At 42.7% G+C, this 18,795-nt stretch overlaps 1 protein-coding gene across 1 annotated transcript in view; it reads left to right on the top strand.

Moving 5' to 3' along the window:
* LOC307231595 (uncharacterized protein) overlaps positions 1-18,795 on the top strand; it is a gene marked incomplete at its 5' end in the record, with an annotated part of 61,322 nt that overhangs the window by 28,649 nt on the left and 13,878 nt on the right. Inside the window, 4 exons of the mRNA XM_080002360.1 lie at positions 2,001-2,099; positions 4,773-4,951; positions 7,766-7,893; positions 14,434-14,709. Of these exons, the coding sequence (XP_079858486.1) occupies positions 2,001-2,099; positions 4,773-4,951; positions 7,766-7,893; positions 14,434-14,709 (682 nt within the window). The remainder of the gene's footprint in view (positions 1-2,000; positions 2,100-4,772; positions 4,952-7,765; positions 7,894-14,433; positions 14,710-18,795) is intronic.

Here is an 18,795-nt window from a genome sequence, read left to right as displayed (position 1 = left end):
CTGCATCCGCCCACCACACAAATTTTAAATATGAAAGTACACAGGCGAAGCCTCATCCAAGACCTACAATGTCCTGAGTAACAAAGCTTATTACTAGAGTGTGCCCGTGGAATGTTTGCAGTTAATTATATAGGTATGGATTTCACAGAGGCGGATTACGGAATTGCGCTCATGGAATTATTTCCTCAAATTAAATGTCTATTGCTAAATCTCCTCAGTTCAAGCTGTTGCTCATGCCTGATGCACTGTTATCACTTCAGACAGAGTTTGAGTACCCACTGTTGAGTTACTTGCTGATAGCTAGAACCAATACAAATGGTGAAACATTTCAAGTTTTAACAATGACGAGCTGTCTCATTTTGACCTTTTGACATTTTATTGATTGCATCGTTGTAACCTAGTCAGATAAATAGTCAGTCAAATATAAATTCAAGAATACTCAATGCAACTATATCATGTTATGTTTCTATACATGAGCACAGTTTCGGGCCTGATACCAGTGTCTGTATCTGTTCATCCCTAGTTAGATTTATGTCCCCTTTCCAGAATTTAGACACATTATCTGATGCTATGAAATGCATGATCTGTAAAATATGTTTGTCAGAAATATAGCATTTCCTTTTCCAGCAAAACTTGTTCTATATGGCAATCTTTGTAGTGCCGTTACCAAAACAGCATTGAGGAACATGTAACGGCAATGGCTTCAGAGGTAAAAAAGACTATTTATGAAGGGAGGGAGCTTCCGGAGAAGATCGCCTGAAACCGCAAAGAGCCTCTGCTCTGTCCTGGCAGTAAAAAAAGAGAAAAACAAAAAACGCTCACACTGTCATTCAGGCCCTCTCATTACGACCTTGAGTCACACAGATACCTGAGGGGTTGTGCTCACCTGGGATGACGCACCCACAGTTGAGCGTCAGTCTTGGTTGTTTGCCTATACCATTACACATTTTGGCTGTTTGACAAGATTAGTCAAGTACATTAATAAACAACTACGTAATATGCTCTCAGCCTGTGTGTTGTTTTGTTCATAATAGTCTTATCATGGCAACTTGAACACATACATTTGCTTTGCTAGCAAATGTATGTGTTTTTGAGCCATTGAAATCCCCCCCAAAAGATTGAGTTTGTCGCTATCTATACAAAATGGCAGATCATTGGCAACCATGAAATTTTCTTATTGACAAGTGAGTTTTAACTCTTGACCCCTACAAAGTCCATCGTAGTGAACAGACAGTAAGAGCCTGTAAAGCCTTTTACAAATTTTTCAATGCCTTTATTTGTTTTTTAAAAAGCAGCGCAGTCTAATGCCAAGTTGTCATCCAGTTTGGCTACGGGTGGCCAAACCGGAGACAAGCTGACACTTGTTTGTGTTGAAAAGTTGGCTTTCGGCTTTGGAAGGGAATCTCTCCCAGCCCACACGTCTGACAGTGATTGAGATAGATGGGAGGGAGCAGGAAAGACGGAGAAGAGTGAGATAAGTGGGGTGGGGGGTGCCGAGAGCCATAGGCTGTAGGAGAGGTGTGTCTGGGAAATGGAGTTGTTTTAACATCCGAGATAACTTCAGCCAGCACCCTGCCAAGCGTTCACATGAGACTGGTAGGAACGCGCCGCAGTCTCAGCAACTCTTCCTGTTTGACAAAGACCATGTCGTCGAGGCTTGTGCTACAGCACTGATAGAAATTTTAAGTCAACATCACCTTAAACCTCTCATCGGCCCTTTACGTACGCACTCCTTGAACAGTTTAATAACAGTTGACAATTTTTCCATGCAGTTTGCACAACTTAGGCCCTCTAAACTTCTTAAAGTATAATCAGTGTCTATTTTTATACAGTTTGTGATATTGTGATAATTGTGATATAAGACTATATAACTTATAATAAAGATTTTGGTTATCGTAATATCACCAATTGTCATCCCCGAAATTTCATCAATAACAGATTTTTATCAATATCACCCAGACTTATTATCTGTTGAACAGCTGTCTTTTTGTTTTTGTCAGAACACGAAGGACCAAAGGCTCCCCTGCCTAGCAAGGAGAAGCAGAAAGAGCAAGAGATCATCTCAACACCATCACAGGAGGACGCTAAGACTGAAAAGGGTGAGTGCCTGTCCCTACGTCGCTAACATCTTGATTTTCCTCAGTCTACGTCTCTGTTTCTGTACCTGAACACTTTAAGCGGAGCAGGCCCAGACCTCTAACCTTCATATATCTGAGCAGTCAATGCCAATGATTGCTTAATTCTTCTGGAAATCAAATACCAATCATACTAAATAACTCAAAAAGTTCATTGGGACAGATAGTCGAAACTTGACTTTGACAGAAAAAAGCTTATTTTAATGGAGCTATTTAATAAAAATGAAATGATTCTGTGGCACGACCAAGCCTCCAAACTGCCATCCCACAGTGACCTGAAGACACTTGGCACCTCTAACGTTACAGCAACTCAGAGAAAAGCAAAGCCTTGTTGTACAACTGTTGCTACTAAATCAATGCTCAACAGGCCTGTGCTTCCACAATGTTGCCCATAAGTCAACGCAAAGGCACTGTATGACAGCTTTGTAAAAACAACAAAATAAAAGCTCTGCCGATTGCTTCCTCAACACTAAATCAAACCCAAATAAAGCCCAACTTGAAATTAGGCCAACCTTTCCAGAGAGACCTAAAGCATAAACGCTTACAACAGCCAATACCATCAACAAATTCTGTAGTCAGCCACCACATTACAAAGCTTGTATTTTATGACAGAAATGTTGATGGTGGGTTTACATCACAGTGTCATTAGTTTTTCCAAGTGTATTTATAGAGTCTCAATATATACAGAGCTGTGGGGATTGTTTTTCCTCTTGGTTTCACAGTCTTCTGCGCTGCTCCTCATTTAATCAAAGGCAACTATCAACCAATAAGCAATGGTTAAATAGAACTGTTACCAATAGATTCGCATGAGAATTGGGTCGCCTTGCTCCTGCTGCGTGGCTTCTCTGCGGCGGGTGCCCCGGGGGTGGTGGAGGGCCCACATATCTGGCTGTCTGCGGGGGGGCGGAGGGGTTTGGGGGGTGACATCCAGGTGTAATCCAGGGCATCTGGCTTGTTGCGGTAAGGCGGGCCTCACCTTTGCACGGGGCGTTGATGGGCATGGGGGCCCTGCTGGCTTGCCGGTTCTGGCGGGGTGTCAGTCTGGTTTTATGTGTACGCTTAGGGGGTGTAGGGGTCTCCTCATGCTCTCTAGGACTGGGTTATGCTCCTCGAGGCTGTGCGTGGGTGTTGCTGCGCGGGCACCCGGCTTCTCTGGGGACGGGGGGGGGGGGTCTTCTGTTTGTCGATACATGTTGTCATCTGACGTTTCTATGTTACCATGTTACCATATTTCCATATTCGTCTCACTGTGGTAATTCTTCCCCTCTTGGAGAAGTAATGATGATTAATTGTATAATGACCAAAACATGGTAAAAATCGTTCTCCAAAATGAGGGGTTGGTGGCGATTTTGTGTAACAAAAAAAGCTGTGTTCTTGTCATCCTACAGGTCGTCCACAGGACAGAGTTATTGCAGCAGTTCTTGATGATTAAAGAATTAATAAAGAGTTGTATTGCAGGTTGAGAAGTCGATCTCCACTTGCAGACTAGATAACTAACTCCTAGATGCAATGGCATACAAATACTCTGTGTTGTATACCCAGCATGCTGACAGCACAGGTAAAAAGAAAATCCCTGTTTGATTCAGCTTTCGGCCTGTTATTGAGATGACCTGAATTTTTCTGTCTTTGTGTGTCATTTCGGGGGGGGTAACTTTAGGGGTTAATGTTTATGTTGTGCGAGTGTGCACACGTGGATGCTCGCACAAAAACACGTGGACACCTTTGTGTTCGCAGCTTGTCAGAGTGTGCCCCCTGTGTAAATATGGCGAGTCGCCGATAACATTTATCTGCGGGAGGGCATGGACTCGTTTACACATGGATGCACGCGCAGGCCAATTAGCAAAGCCGGAAGAAGTGGGTGGGGGGTGCTGCAGCTGCCCGATTAGTCATTTTGTACGAAACTAAACACGCCGCGTATCATTATGCGCTACGGTGGAATAGGTCACCGAAGGACAGCGCCTGTTTCGTTGTATAAATGCTTGGCGTAACCCCCAACACTTCCACTCCCAATTCAGACAGGAGACCTTTTTATTGCTTTAGAACTTGTATAGTTAATTGGGATGTCAAGATGTCAAGCGAAATATTCACTATTTAATTTCCTTTTTGAGGTTCAGTGAGCGTGCTTAGCGCTCCTCACTGTCATATTTCAATTTGCCTGTGAACAACTCATCTCAGGATTTTGTGATACTGGAAATTACATTTAACAGCAGATGAGTCGAACAAAGAGGTCAATGTGTTTGGAGGAGCATGTCTGTGTCCAAAAAGACTGTTAGCTTTGAGTGTTTGAGTGTATCTACCCACTGGGAGAGGAAAAATGAGTGCCATGAATGAGATGGGGATTTTTGTTGCTCCCTCAGCAACTGCTTTTCATGTCTAATTCATTTAATTCCCATTCATCCCAGCGAAAGTGATCACAATTTGGGTAAAAGCCCCTGCTTCTACTGCTTTGCACGTTTTTCGTGATTGTACATTGTCTAACCTCTCCCCAAGTCACGCTGCTTAAGTTACCTTAACCAGTGCAACTGGATACATAAAACTAACAGGTGGGATAACTAGTTGGTATTCAAATGTGTAATCTTTGAACGCCTGCACTGACTAAGGAGGAAACTTACTGACTATCTTTCTGACTTCCCTCAGTCTCACTAAGCGGTGCGAAAGGTGTGCTGGCCCGGGTGTTGCGTCTGGCACAGCGATACCTTTACGACCCAGCGAGTCGGCAGAGACCAGAGCCGAAGCAGGTCCGGCCCCGACAGAGCGACCCTGACCCCAGAATCTTCCTCAAGAGCCGGATCTCCGCCTCAATCACGAATGCTCGGGTGCGCTCCTCAGAGGTGGGGGACTCGAGTCACACGACTTGAGTCCGGTCCCAAATTTGATGACTTGTGACTTGCTTGAACTAGCTTAAACTAATCAGGAATTGACTAGACTAGACTTGGACTTTGACTTGATAACTAACGTATTCAGATGTTTTTGTCTTGCCGTATCCTGTTTGAAGTATGAACCAGGGTTTCTGTTAGAAAAAAATTGGTGCCGGTCCTGGGAGATTTCAATGTCCCGGAAAATGTGAGCAATTCCTATATTATATTATAAAATGATATAATTGAATGTTATCTGTGTTTAGCGAGCTTAAAAACAATTGATAGGCAGGCTCTTCATCAAGGCACGTAGGTTAATGATGGGTTTTTTTTCATTGAAAAGTGGGCTACTTTTGCTTATACATAATATTCCAAATAAAATAAGTCCTGTCAATAGACTCACGTGCATAACACTATATTAAAAATTTATAATACTACACTCGCCTACGTTTGTTGGGGAAAAATAATTTTCTTCAGCTTTAGGTCTACATATTGTCAGATTAAATAAAACAGATTAAAATCTTTGTAAGCAAACAAAAAATTACATGAAGACCTATCTGGCTCAAAACATTTTAATTACGGGGCGCTGCTTAACCTTGTTAACACTGTGCTGCATAACAGATAAATACAAAAGCTAATAACAAGCCATTAAAATATGGATTTGAATTACTGCTGTGCGCACGAAGCGAGACCTATTGACATAATTTGCACTCAAATGGGCCATAAAGAAGATTGTTTTCATGGTGTCAGTGTCACCTGCAATACACTTGGGGCCGCAGATGGTCGGGTACTCACTGCACCTTCCCGTCCCCGGCCAGGATCTGCGGCAGGCATCCCAGGAGGTTAGATAAAGAAAGTGTGGATCAGCGCGTGGCCGCCATATTCTGCCTCACGCTCTCAGGCCAACACCCGGAACATGAAAGAACTTTTCCGATTTTCATGACTCGTCAATGCCCGTAAGCAAAATCTGAATAATCCGGTCCCGCCTAGGCAGCAAGTTCTAATCACAACACACAAGTATTCTTTTAATGTGGTGTAGTCTCACAGAACCAGCCCAGGGCACTTCTCTGGATGCTGAAGCCATAGAAACGAAAGAGATAATGCTTCACACAGTGGGAGGAATTGATTTGACAAGTCCGCTCAGGCCTTTCTCCTCCGCTGCATCTCTTCTCCCCGCCATCTGGAAGACTGTCTCCAACTCCCTCCCTCTCAATCTTTAACAGCGCAGTGTTTTCTTGAGCTATTAGAGCAAGTTGAATCCACCGAGAGCCGGTTCTCTAAAAGCCACTAACAAAGAGCCAAGTGTCTGACCGGCCCGGTTTCCACAGCCTCGCAGCCCCCGTTTTAAGTTGCCAAATCCTCCTGCAGGGGCTGGTGCGCTCTCTCTCTCTCTCTCTCTCTCTCTCTCTCTCTCTCTCTCTCTCTCTCTCTCTCTCTCTCTCTCTCTCTCTCTCTCTCTCTCTCTCTCTCTCTCTCTCTCTCTCTCTCTCTCTCTCTCTCTCTCTCTCTCTCTCTCTCTCTCTCTCTCTCTCTCTCTCTCTCTCTCTCTCTCTGCTGCCATTTGAATGTAAAGCACTTTTGACACAGAGCTTATCTTTGCTTATACTATGCATAAGCGAAGATAACTAGTAGTAACAGTACATTTTTTAGCTTTGCTTTGCATATCTGACCTTGCGTGACAGCGTCCTGCCTGTCACCCCGTTTGAGTTCCATTAGGAGGCAGAGTCAAAACCTGACGGCTGATGGGTGGGTGAGGGGGGTGGTGATACCCTTCTTGTAAACTGTAGTCCTAAAATCAAACCGTTTGCTTGTTAACGGCCAACGGTCAATAAGTAAACAAAATTCAGACCGAAATCTAGAATTCAGGTTTCGAAGACAGCCAATGACATTTATGTTGATCTTCTCTGAGAACTGTTTGGTGTGATGGAGAAGGGACGTGTTCAGGATCACCATTGTTACGGTAATGCCGACCATGCCAAGCGCACCCCAACTAACATTTTACCATAGTTAGAGATAGTTATTAATTGATGTCTTCAGCCGCTGAATCAACTGCTTCAGTGCACATGTTTAAAAAAAACATTATCATTACTACTAATATTATTCATCTCGCACAAGATGAGGGGAAGGTAACGGAAGGGGCTGGAGGTAAACCAGGAAGAGGATATGCAGAGAGTGGAAGGAACAGAAACGGGCTGACTAAGCAGATATTTAAAGAAAGAGAGGGGACATGGAGAGGGGACTTGCGAGAGACTACTTGTACTTATTTCAACAGCTGCGTCCACCTACTGTGGGTGCTAAACAAAATATTTGGCTTTCACCATCTGTAAAATTTCCATATTAGAATGATCCTTCTCTTTTCTTATCCATCTTCGTGCCATCACTGTTGACAGTCACGAGTCCTCCATTCCCCCTCCCTCTGCTTCCTCTCATCTCGGGTCATCCTGCCCATTCCAGGCTCCATCCAAACCCTCTCAACCTTTTGCTCCCTGATATGTTATTTAGCTATGCTTCCCTTTTTCATTCGCCTCACCAACTTTCTAGTCTAAATGAATGATACTAAAAAGATGGGAGGCCAGATTGAGTGAAATGTATAAATAGATGACTCGTCTTGCCCTAGATGACTCGCCTTCTCCACCTCCCTTAATTTCCCTTAAGTTTTATTCATTGTATTCTAATATTTATGGTAAAAAAAAATCATTCCTATTCTTGCTAATGCTGTCCCTCTCTCTTTCTTCTCCTACGCTCTCTCTCTCTCATCTCTCTGTACTCGAGCAGATCAGATCCCGGAGGCAGAGCCAGCAGAAGGCCGTGTCCCACCGTCCCATCGCGGAGGGGGCAGGGGCTGCTGTTTCCGAGGGGCTCTGTCTCGGGATGGAGGAGGCCACCATGGTCAAAGAGGACAGGTGAGCTCACAGATTCACTTTTCTGCACTTGGTGCAGAAAAACTTTGCTCAGGAACCAGGTAGATGAAAAACTGGACCCATGCGTTCAACGGTCACACACGAATACCTCCACACAAAGGGCGCGTACAGTTCACACCAATTAGTGCAACACGTTGGTGCCGGCGGCGTGTCTGAATGGAAAAAGGAATGCAACAAAGCTGCTTAAGTTTACAGCAAGCTGAAACATCAGCCACACTATTATTTCTCTATCTTCATTATTAGCAAACTTCCTCACCATTTTTTATGGGAATTTTGATGCCCATCATTCACCTTTTCAGCCTCCCTCCAAACCCTCTCAACGCTCAGCTCCCTGATATGTAATTTATGTATTTATGTTTCTTATGTTTATGTAATTTTGATTCCCATGTCGCATCCATTAACGCCCCCCACACGCAGCAAAGTTTAGATATCAATGACAAATTGACATCTGTGAGTTCTACTCTCACATAGATCCCTGGGCTGGGTTTGAAGCCACTCAACAAACTGCTGAGTGTTAGACGATTTCTAAGGTGCGACAGGCCAGACTGCTCATGAGAACATTCACAGATGCTAAAATGAAGTTGCGTGTGTTTTGTGAGTTTCAACGCAGACAGGCATATACAAACACAAATCAGCTTACACAGGCATGTACCAGTTACCAACTCAAAGCACTTTTACACATCCTTCCTGGCTGACTTGGACGCCACGCTCACACACACTCAATGTGTTCAAAAGTGTTAGAAAAGAAAATACCTTTTTGGTAGGGCTGTAACCGACTCAGAATTTTGTCAGTTGAATCTGATTTGGCTGTTCAATGCGAATATTCGACTATTCATGTGGGGGGGGGGCAGGGCACGAGCCATCGCTCGTCCCTAGGGTCGGGTACCAAGACCCGGGGCTTAATTACTAAAAACCGTAGTATCGATTCGCTCGACATTACTGGTGGTGTTAACGTATCTGATTAATTAAGGAAATAGATTTTATATTTCTCTTCAATTTTTCTATATAACCTGTTTCTAACTTGCACGAAGATTAGGATATTCTTCTAAGAAGCATTTTCGCTGTTATCAGGAGAGATAAGAGCCTTGCCCCCCTCGCCGGAGATCTGGGGGAGGGGGGGAGGGGCCGGCTCCCTCTGCCTGCCTCTCACACGCACGAGGAGACCCTGCTCTGAATGGCACGGCGAGTGCAGATTGCGCTCCCTATGCTTAATGCTCAGAAAATAAAGCAGTGTTAATTCTGCTCTTAATTTGGTTTTGTTTTTCTCTTAAAAATCTTTAAAACCACAGATAAAAGTACCATTAAAGTAACGGATCAATAAGCACTATCGGTAAAAGTAGTGGTACCTACTACCTTGGTACCTTTCAATCATACCGATAATCATCCCTGCGAGTCGTGCCCCGTTCCTCTGTGCCCCGTCCCCATTCCTCCAAATAAAACAACTAAAAGCACACTGTTTTTAGTTGTTTAGGAACGGGGGGCACGGAGAGCCGTGTTAAATTCACACAAAAATATATTTATGATTTCCCTTACTTATAATTCATCATTGAAATGTTATCCCTGTTTATTTATAAGCTTCTTTCCGTTTAATCCTGTTATTATGCACACTGACTGACAAAAAACTGACGGGTTTCCGACTCGTCCTCTTTGAGGGGGAAGCCCTACTTTTTGGGCACATGAGCTCGTCTCTTCACCATATATGCAATTGATTCCTTTTTTCTTTGCCCTGCATTGTTCCTCAGTAGAGCAAATCAAATTTTGAATCCAATCTAAAATGTTGGTTCCCATCATTTATAACTGTTCACCTTGCTGAACTTACAACCACTGCAGCTTTTCACTGTGCTTAAATGTATTCCTATGAGGAAATCCTTTCAGCCTTAAAAATTTTTAAATCTCCTTTTTGGAAACGGGAGGCTCACATTGAGACAATTTTCTTATGTTATACCTGATTCAGGGTTTTGTCGTCTCTTTTGCACTTCTGCAAATCAGCTCTTTTAGCCTAATCTGAGCTAACATAAGTGACTAGGAATGGGAAGTTGCGTCGTTTCCTACTGGCAACCTGCTATAGCCAATACACTCTGATTTACTGCAGCAATTGCAAAAACTAATTATAAATAAAATGTGATGTATATACGAAAAGGAGTTTTAATGTTTGCCCCATTGCAGCAGACTGGTAAGTTTCTCAAGAGTAAAGCGTTCAGTGAAGTTGTGCTAACCGTGTTAAATGATGGCAAACAGCGTTTTAGGCGTGTGTTCAAAAACGACAAACGGATACTTTTAATTTCCGGATTTAATTAAATCTATCTTTTATTTGTTTAGATTCTCTTGCTTTGTCATATGACGCATCAGGGATCAGGTTTATTTTTGGTAAACAATTTCCAAGGCATCCTTTTCAAAGCCACTTTTGCTCTACTGCCAGCAGCACTTAAAATTTGACAATAGTGTTCTAATCCTCTCAAGGTAATGTTGTTTTTTTCTCCTTGGAAGACGGGGACGCTGCTGATGAACTGACTGTCACATTTGTGTTACTGCTGTGCGTGTGTGTCTGCACGTGTGCGCGTGCGTGTGTGTGTCTATTCCAAACTGCTTGTCATTCCGCACAGCTCTAGGCTTTGTGTCAAGTGGTTGAGGTCGCTCCAACAAGATGGAGGGTCGCACGGGGGTCGTCAGGGGTCAATGAAAGGATTATTTGTAATTGGACGGTGGATTAGCTGTAAAAGGGTGGGCTTGGATGACGTTCAGAAGCAAGCTGCTGAAAACACACACACAAGGGCCTTAACAAGACCTTAAACTCATCTTAGCCGTTGTCAACATGAGAGGGTGAGAGTAAGGTTGAACGAGAGGACAAGTAACTTTTAGAATGAGAGAAAAAATAATTGTTTGATGGAATTCCGCGAAACATTTGGCTGATGCATTTGGCTCCGGTTGTAAGCGAGCCTTCGGATTTGAGACCCGGTTCACTCTCCCACTTTTTCTGTTTTGGTTGAGTATGACTCTCGTCATCCTCAGTTTGAATCAATAGTGACTTCAGAATGAAGCGCGAAATAAGAGTAACGGAACCTTTCACGCCGCTGCCATGTGAAAATGGGATTTTTGGCTTGACCTTGTGATGCCTTAAGTTCTTTGCTCAGGGAAAAACGTCATATTACCAAGTAGGTGGTCATAAAACCAATAGAAGACTCTTATAGTCACACATACCTTTTTACCAAATTACAACTAATTATTAGGACTTGAAAAATATCTATATGAAGCCGCCCACAGGAGTAATGTGTGATAGTGCTGATGTGGGAAAATGTCTTACTTTTAATCAGTTTGGTGTCTTAAAGCCCATAAGCCTTTCCATGTCTATAATCTAGAATATTTCCACTGTAGAAGTTTACGCTGAAGACGGGAACCACTCTGGCCAGAGGTCATAGCTCCTTGTTCTAGGTTATTAATGCAGAGCTGCAGGTCCACAGCTGTAAGCTGCAGCTGGTCAAGATGTTATGTAACAACTGATCTGACAAGAGCTGGTTATTACATTAGAACCAAATCATGGCAGTCTTACTTTTGTCTGTATTGCTTTCTCCTCCCCAGCAGTATTTTAGTGTGAGGTGCTCAAAGACTCCAGTCACAGCTGTCTTCATTTAATATATTCCCTGTCCAACTGTTACACCGATAATAAACATTTCATGTTATCAAAAGTCCTGACTGGTGTTGTGTGAGATTGACAGTCCTGCACTGCCAAGAGCCAATGGAGTGAGCCCTCTTTGTCTGGCCCCTCCCTTTGTAACAATAATTGACAGCCCTCAACATTTGAAATGGGGAGGTGGTCTAAAACATATTTCAAAAAAATCCTGCTTAAGTCATTAAATGCAGGATGCTGCCTTACTTCCATAATTTTCAAAAGCATAAAATGTGTGCACATCTCCAACCAAAAATGATGACATATAGTTAAATTATTGTGATATGTGATATTCATCTAACCGCCGTATGGCGTAAGGTCAGCATAGGCCAAGAGTTACTTCCGAGGGGTCAAAGTTTAGGGGGGCCTATGCCATCGGGGAGACCCAGAGGTCAGAACCAGAATACTTACAATCGTCTGACATTATGCCATGACCACGTGACATAACTGCACAGTATCGGTCCCCGCGACTTCAATATCTTTTGGATGTCTCTCTGGGGGCCGGTCTCAGGGATATCATCAGACATGTTGAATTTATGAAGATTCCAGGAAGAGGAGCGACACGGAGAAGTCTGGGACGGCGACATTTGAACAATAGCAGGAATGCTCAGCGTTCCATTGTGGCATTTGTCTCTCACAGGAATCCCCACCCCACCTCCCTGCACAAATAGACAGCATTATAGTACGCCACACTGTGACCTGTCCCAGCAGGTTTGGGTGCACTGTAAAAACACCTTCTACATGTATTTGGGACTTTGAGCTGTGTCTTCCCGTCACGCATCCCTAATGCAGCCGTTGGGCCATTTTAAATACGATTTGGTTATTGAAGAATATGATTAAAGGTTTCAAGTGGATCTTATAATATACGCAATATTTTTTATAATATACGCAATATTTATTCAGACTTTTAGATAAGTCAACTTCATGAGGCGCACATGCATGAAGTGAGCTGCCTGTTAATTAACGGCAAAAGCCGCTCATCGAAAGCTGCTATTATTTTTCTGAATATGTCGGAACAACCAGACTAAACATATATTTTTCTTTGAATTTGTTTCAAATTTAAACCCCTTTAGCGTTTCGGCCGTCCCTATAGGTTTTTAGGTTAATTTTGACAATACGCAGCTCCCGAATGGAGTTTTTATTTATTTTTTATTTTTTCCTGCGACCAACCGACCAATGAGTATATGCAATGTCATTTTAGTTCTTATTTATATTTAATAGAATTTATATTCAGCAAGAAGTCAAATGCATACTCCCGTAACCCACCCTAAACTTAACTTTGATCTAGTCTTTGAAGACTTTTCTACAAAAGAGAAGCACTGCACATGTTTGCAAATTAATGTAACTTTTTGCTGGGTTCACAAGTGCTTTTTCCTGCCCGTGTTTTCATGAGTCAGAGTCCACAGAAGGTTGCAGGTGTGTAAATGTTTCTCCAGAGTAATGTGCAGCACAACTTTGCGGCTCATTTGACCCTGAAGTTGTTTGTGCATGATCTTCAGAGGTGTAGTAATGAAGTGTGTGTGTCTTCATTTATTGCAGCCACACAAGATTGTCAATGAGATCTGTTTGGCGTCGATGGTATCCATTTCTCTTTCCTGCCATAAAATAACCCCTTGAATTACCGTCTGTACATTTCAATGTCAATTGCACAGTAATAGCCTTTATGTTGGGTCCTTGAAGTGCTTGAATTTCATCCTCAGTAATTGAAGGACAGGAATACCTTGAAAACAGACCCTTTTGTGCAGAAGTGCTTGAAAAGTCCTTAAAAAAACCCACCATCATTGAAAAGCTGCGATAGTCCCCCTGGTTTGTTATTCAAATCGTAATGTAATAAAACAATTTCCAGGATCGCTTTTACGAAAATACTTGAAATTTCATTTTTTTAATGCCTGAATGAACCCTGGTGATTATCTAGTAACGACCCAGTAATACACCAGTAACAATCAGCAATTTTACAATGTTTATTTATTACACATACACATTATACATCACCCATACCCACTTTCCTGACAATGTCTCAAATTCTTCAATTTTCTTTATGTCTAAATTTTCAGGTTTTGGAGAAATGTAAACGATATGTGAGAAAGCTACGATAACATGTTTTTGTCAAAGGTAGTCAATTTTGCCGTGTTTTGTATCTGTTAATTCCATTCGAAAAGGCGGAAGCGCCATCGCTTCAACAAATACAAAATACACCAGTAAAATGGTCAGGGATAATGTGCTATCTGTGCATTGATGCCAGTGAGGTCCTTAAATAGCCTGTAATTTAAAGGCTAAAATCTCAGGTTGACCAATGTGGCTATTTTCCATCATGCAGGTGTTTCACGTGCAGTATTTTATATTTGCAGATAAAGGGGCATCAAAGCACAGCAGATATGGAACTATTATCACAGCTTGGGGGGGTTGGGGGGCAGTGTTAAAATGTATTCTAATATGGTACATTTCATTGTTGTTTCATGTTCGCTTGCCTCAATATTCAAAAACAACTAATATCTCCAGTGAGGCTGTTTTATAAGTCAAGGAATGGTAGCCCATTGTAGCATCATTGTGGTACCTCTAACCAGCACTGAGCTAACACCTTGGTGACTGTTGACCTCTTGACCTCAGGGTCACACTGATGTCATTCAGCTGGGCTAACTAAGGCTGGTGCTCAGCAGCGTAGATTTAAAGGTGCAATGCTATCAAAATTGTTCTGTTTGATGTCATTGTCTATCTTTACTGGGGAAATAAAATGGCTCAATTTGCCTTTAGAATTATTTAATGACGAAAGACTCCTATCTTATGACAAATACTGTCTAGAAGGCTCTAGGACGAGGCTGTCTAACTTAAAAGGAAACATTCTCTGTCTCTGGTTCCAGGCCCCAGCGAACATTCAGGAGAGCCGCCACCGGCCCGTTTTGCAAGGCGGCCCGCCGCCGTAGCAACAACACCCTCGCTCAGCCAACCAGAGCCAAGTCACTCCACTCTCAGAGAAGGAAGAACCACGCCACACAGACCATCGATGTGCCGTCAGTCCTGCCTCCATCGCTCCGCGCCTCCGCTCGCCCTGCTCCCCCCGTCCACACCACCACACCCCCGTCATCTTCAATGGAGCAGCTCAATCAGCAGGACACACCCAGGACAGCGCTCATCAAGTAAGATCATCCAAAATCCTTTTCAGGTCCTTAACCAGCGAGATAAAGTCACCTTATCAGTCCAATTCGTACAGTCAAAAGCAAATGACAAAAACTGAAGTTGAAGATAGTTTGGTAGACATCACAAATGTCTTTTAATACCAACACTTCTCCAGTTAGCCAGAAGGTAACTACTGCTCCTTGATGGTATTTAGACTTTGAACTTCTGTCGGTGGGATCCTGAAATAATCAAACCTCAGTGCGGGATCTTAAGATACATTTTTTTCTTGGTATACAAAATGTTTTAAAAAGGTATAGAAAAATATTTGCTGTAAGCTCATTTCACTATCGTGTCAACTTGTGAGACTGTGGACTGACGAGCTCGACCCCAAAGTTGTTAAAGGTATTATTGAAAATCGTTCGCCGAAAACTGTTTTTTCCCGTGAGCGTCCTCGCAAGGCAAGGCAATTCTATTTCTATAGCACATTTCAACAACAATGGGGGGGAAAAAAGGGTAATTCAAAGTGCTTTACATAAAACATCAAAATCATTAAGAAAAAGTGCAAAGAAAAACATAAAAGGACATAGAATGCATACAGTTAAAGTAGAATGCATAAAAGTTATTGTGCAGTGCAAGAAATGAATCAAATAAAGCCCTTTTTAGTCTTTGTTAACAATTATTTTGCCTCTTCCCCGAATAGCATTTTACCTTGTCAAGGCGATATCCTAGCACCAGAGAACCGGTTTGGAGATCTTTTGTTTGTTAACAATTATATTATCATATATCAGTATAAGAGTCACAGAGAAAGTGTCCCCATTATGCACAGGGCTTGGTTCATTCCATCAATAAGGAGACATAAAATAAACAAACCTACATCTAAAATTAAAAACACACTGCCATTTTGGGGATGATGTGGTGAGCAGCCACACCTGACCTGGATCTAGGTAATTGGGATCAGGGTGGCTGCATACCTGCCGTCGTTGGTTGGTGTAACAAGCAGCAGGTAAAACCTCCATCCCTACACACACTCAGGCCCTGTCCATCTGCTCCTGTCTAATTCCAACTGGCCAACTCTCTACAGTAAACTGGTGTTTACAATCCACCGTCTCTCTGTGCCAGAGGGCCCTGAAAACGCCACTTGGCTAGCGCATGGTAGGAGAAACTGCCACACACATTGTTTTGGCATTCTGATGGCACACACATCACCCATGCTGTCGGAGAGGGAGACAGGTGTGCAGGCGGCCGCCTATAGGATGAGCCGGTCCTGCCTCTACATTCTCAGCTGGCGGATAAAAAAATATATAGAGCGCATGGACAAAGCTTATTCACTTGTACGCACAATGTCGACATATGCGTATACATCGGGTTTTTTTTTTAAATTCAACTAGCATTCAAATATTGAATCATCGTTTGACAGCGTGTGTGTGTGTGTGTGTGTGTGTGTGTGTGTGTGTGTGTGTGTGTGTGTGTGTGTGTGTGTGTGTGTGTGTGTGTGTGTGTGTGTGTGTGTGTGTGTGTGTGTGTGAGATAGAGGGATGGAGAGCTGAGGCTCTCATCATGATTGTTAATGACCATAATGTACTGACCACATACCTTATGTTTACATTTGTTAATTTGTCATTTGATTTCATTAAGTTAAAGCACAATTGAACTTAATGATTTTTTTCTATTAAAACACTACTTCAAAATTGGGCCTTTTTCCTTCAAAATAAAACAGCACATTGTTATTCCTGTAAATTGTATATTTATTACTAAAGCATTTATCAGTAAAACAGTTAAGATGGAAAAAATATGACTGTGTTCCATTGCATGTCGATTTCAGTGGTGCACCTTCCATTTGTGCTGGTGCTCTTAAAATTATCAGTAGGGAGCACCAGTGCTACTAGTGGAAAAAGTGAGTCTGGAGCCCCGAGTCTGTGACACTGTAGACATCAACAACCCACATCAAATGAAACTGATGAGATATAATAGCTTCGGCTGCGGAACTTTTGACTGTATTCTCCTGACTTACTGCCCTTCACTTTCATCAGATGCTTCCACAGTCATTGTTTGGAGAGCAAAACTTGTCATTCATTCTTTGGTTTTTTTTTTGCCCTTTCCATTCATTTCCATTGTTTCAATAAGCCAGTGTTTTTAATTAAGTTAAAAACATTTTGCCGACCGAAATATGTAATGCATCAAAACATCCCAGGTAGACGTCTAAAAATACAATCTGTAGCACAATGTAGGTTCAGTTATCCATAAAGGGGTTATGTTTCAATGTGAATTGTGAAAACTGCTTTATTTTTGATCGTGAAATTAAAAAAATATTAAAAACAATTCCCTTCATCGATCATTTCTAGCTCACGTATGCTGTACTTGTGTGGGACATTTGAACTGTTTCATGTCTTAGTCAGGGCCAGGGTATATATTTGAGAGTAGGCTTTCCAAAGCCATGTAAGTCAATGGACAATGGAGTCTTTGATCCCCACACAACAACCACAGAAGTTACCATAAAAAGTGAACGATAGCTTATGGATTTCAATCGACATGGCAACAGACATACAGTCAAATATTGGCTTTTTAACCTGTAAAAGCCTCTTACACCGCAATATTTAGCATATACATTATACTGTCTAAGGGTTGGATAACACAAGTCCAACTTATCACTTTTATCTAACAGTCATTTCAACCCCGTTGATTTACATGGTCATAAATAAAAAACAAAAGACATTTATGAGAATGAACAAGACACTCTTCAAATTTTCTTTTGGTGTAATTCTATGGACTCCAGTTTAAGATCTATCCCCGAGCCTGCCCAAACCACAGAAACCCAAATTACATCTGCTAGAACCGAAACTCGGAGGTTCTCGGGCGGTTGACGGCCTTACTAGCATGTGTAATGTCTGCTTGTAAAGCCTGCTGGACGTAAATGGCTAGGAGATCACACTGATGTGTTTAGGGCTGTGCTAATGGGTTAACTGTGTGTGTGTGTGTGTGTGTGTGTGTGTGTGTGTGTGTGTGTGTGTGTGTGTGTGTGTGTGTGTGTGTGTGTGTGTGTGTGTGTGTGTGTGTGTGTGTGTGTGTGTAAAAAGAGACAGGGACCTTGCCCATTCCGTTGTGTTTTATTCATACCATTGTACATGTATGGCAGGGTGGTTCCACTGTCCTGGAAATAGAGCTGTAGCTTCCTGCTGAGCCACTTGCATTCTTCTCCGTCTGTTTGGCCCCGCAGCGTCACCACTCCACCGAATGACTTCCTCTCATCTGCCTTGTTAGTGCATGCAGCAGTCGATTAGAATTGGTGTGTGTGTGTGTGTGTGTGTGTGTGTGTGTGTGTGTGTGTGTGTGTGTGTGTGTGTGTGTGTGTGTGTGTGTGTGTGTGTGTGTGTGTGTGTGTGTGTGTGTGTGTGTGTGTGTGTGTGTGTGTGTGTGTGTGGGAAAGAGGAAACTAATGCACGCTCTGCAAAAGAAAGATGAGCTCAGCGATCCTTTGTCTTCACCCCTTCCCTCTAGAGACTGAGAATCTGCCACCCCGCCCCCCCTGCCCTGTGTTTCCTGATTCTGGGCCCTATCTCGTATGAAAGCTGCACTAGGGCTGTGGAAACACATTTAGAGTTGTTGTTTTTTTCGAGGTTATGATGTAAGGGAACAGGTGGAGACATACAGGAAAGCGGTGTGTACCATGTGGTTAGATATGATACCCCCAGTGTCCTGCTGCATCTTCTTTTGGGACTGTCCTACTTTTGCTAATCTTGTTTCTACCAAGGCAACGGGCAGTCTGAAAAACTGATATGTAAGTTTGTTTCCCAGAAGTTCACGTTGCTAATTACATATTAGCTGGAGCATCCTCTGAGAAGGCTGCTAACTAGCTCAACCGGTATTCACCCGGTTAATTTCCGCATCCAGTCACACGTGCTCCCAAGAGCATGGAACTCTTCCACACACGCTCTCTTTATCACGCACCCTCACTCACTGTACAACTACAACTTTCTCACACATAACAAACACACATGCCATCTCATTTGCACATTATGGACATCATTGAGTCCAAGTCCCACTGTGGAATCAGGGTGTGGAAGATTCCCTATATAAATCAATCAATCTGTCCTTAATCAAGACAGTAT

This window comes from Zeus faber (genome assembly GCF_960531495.2).
Source record: "Zeus faber genome assembly, chromosome: 6".
Classification (NCBI taxonomy): domain Eukaryota; kingdom Metazoa; phylum Chordata; class Actinopteri; order Zeiformes; family Zeidae; genus Zeus; species Zeus faber.
Note: the sequence above shows the minus strand (reverse complement) of the source record. Positions and strands in the feature narration are given on the sequence as shown.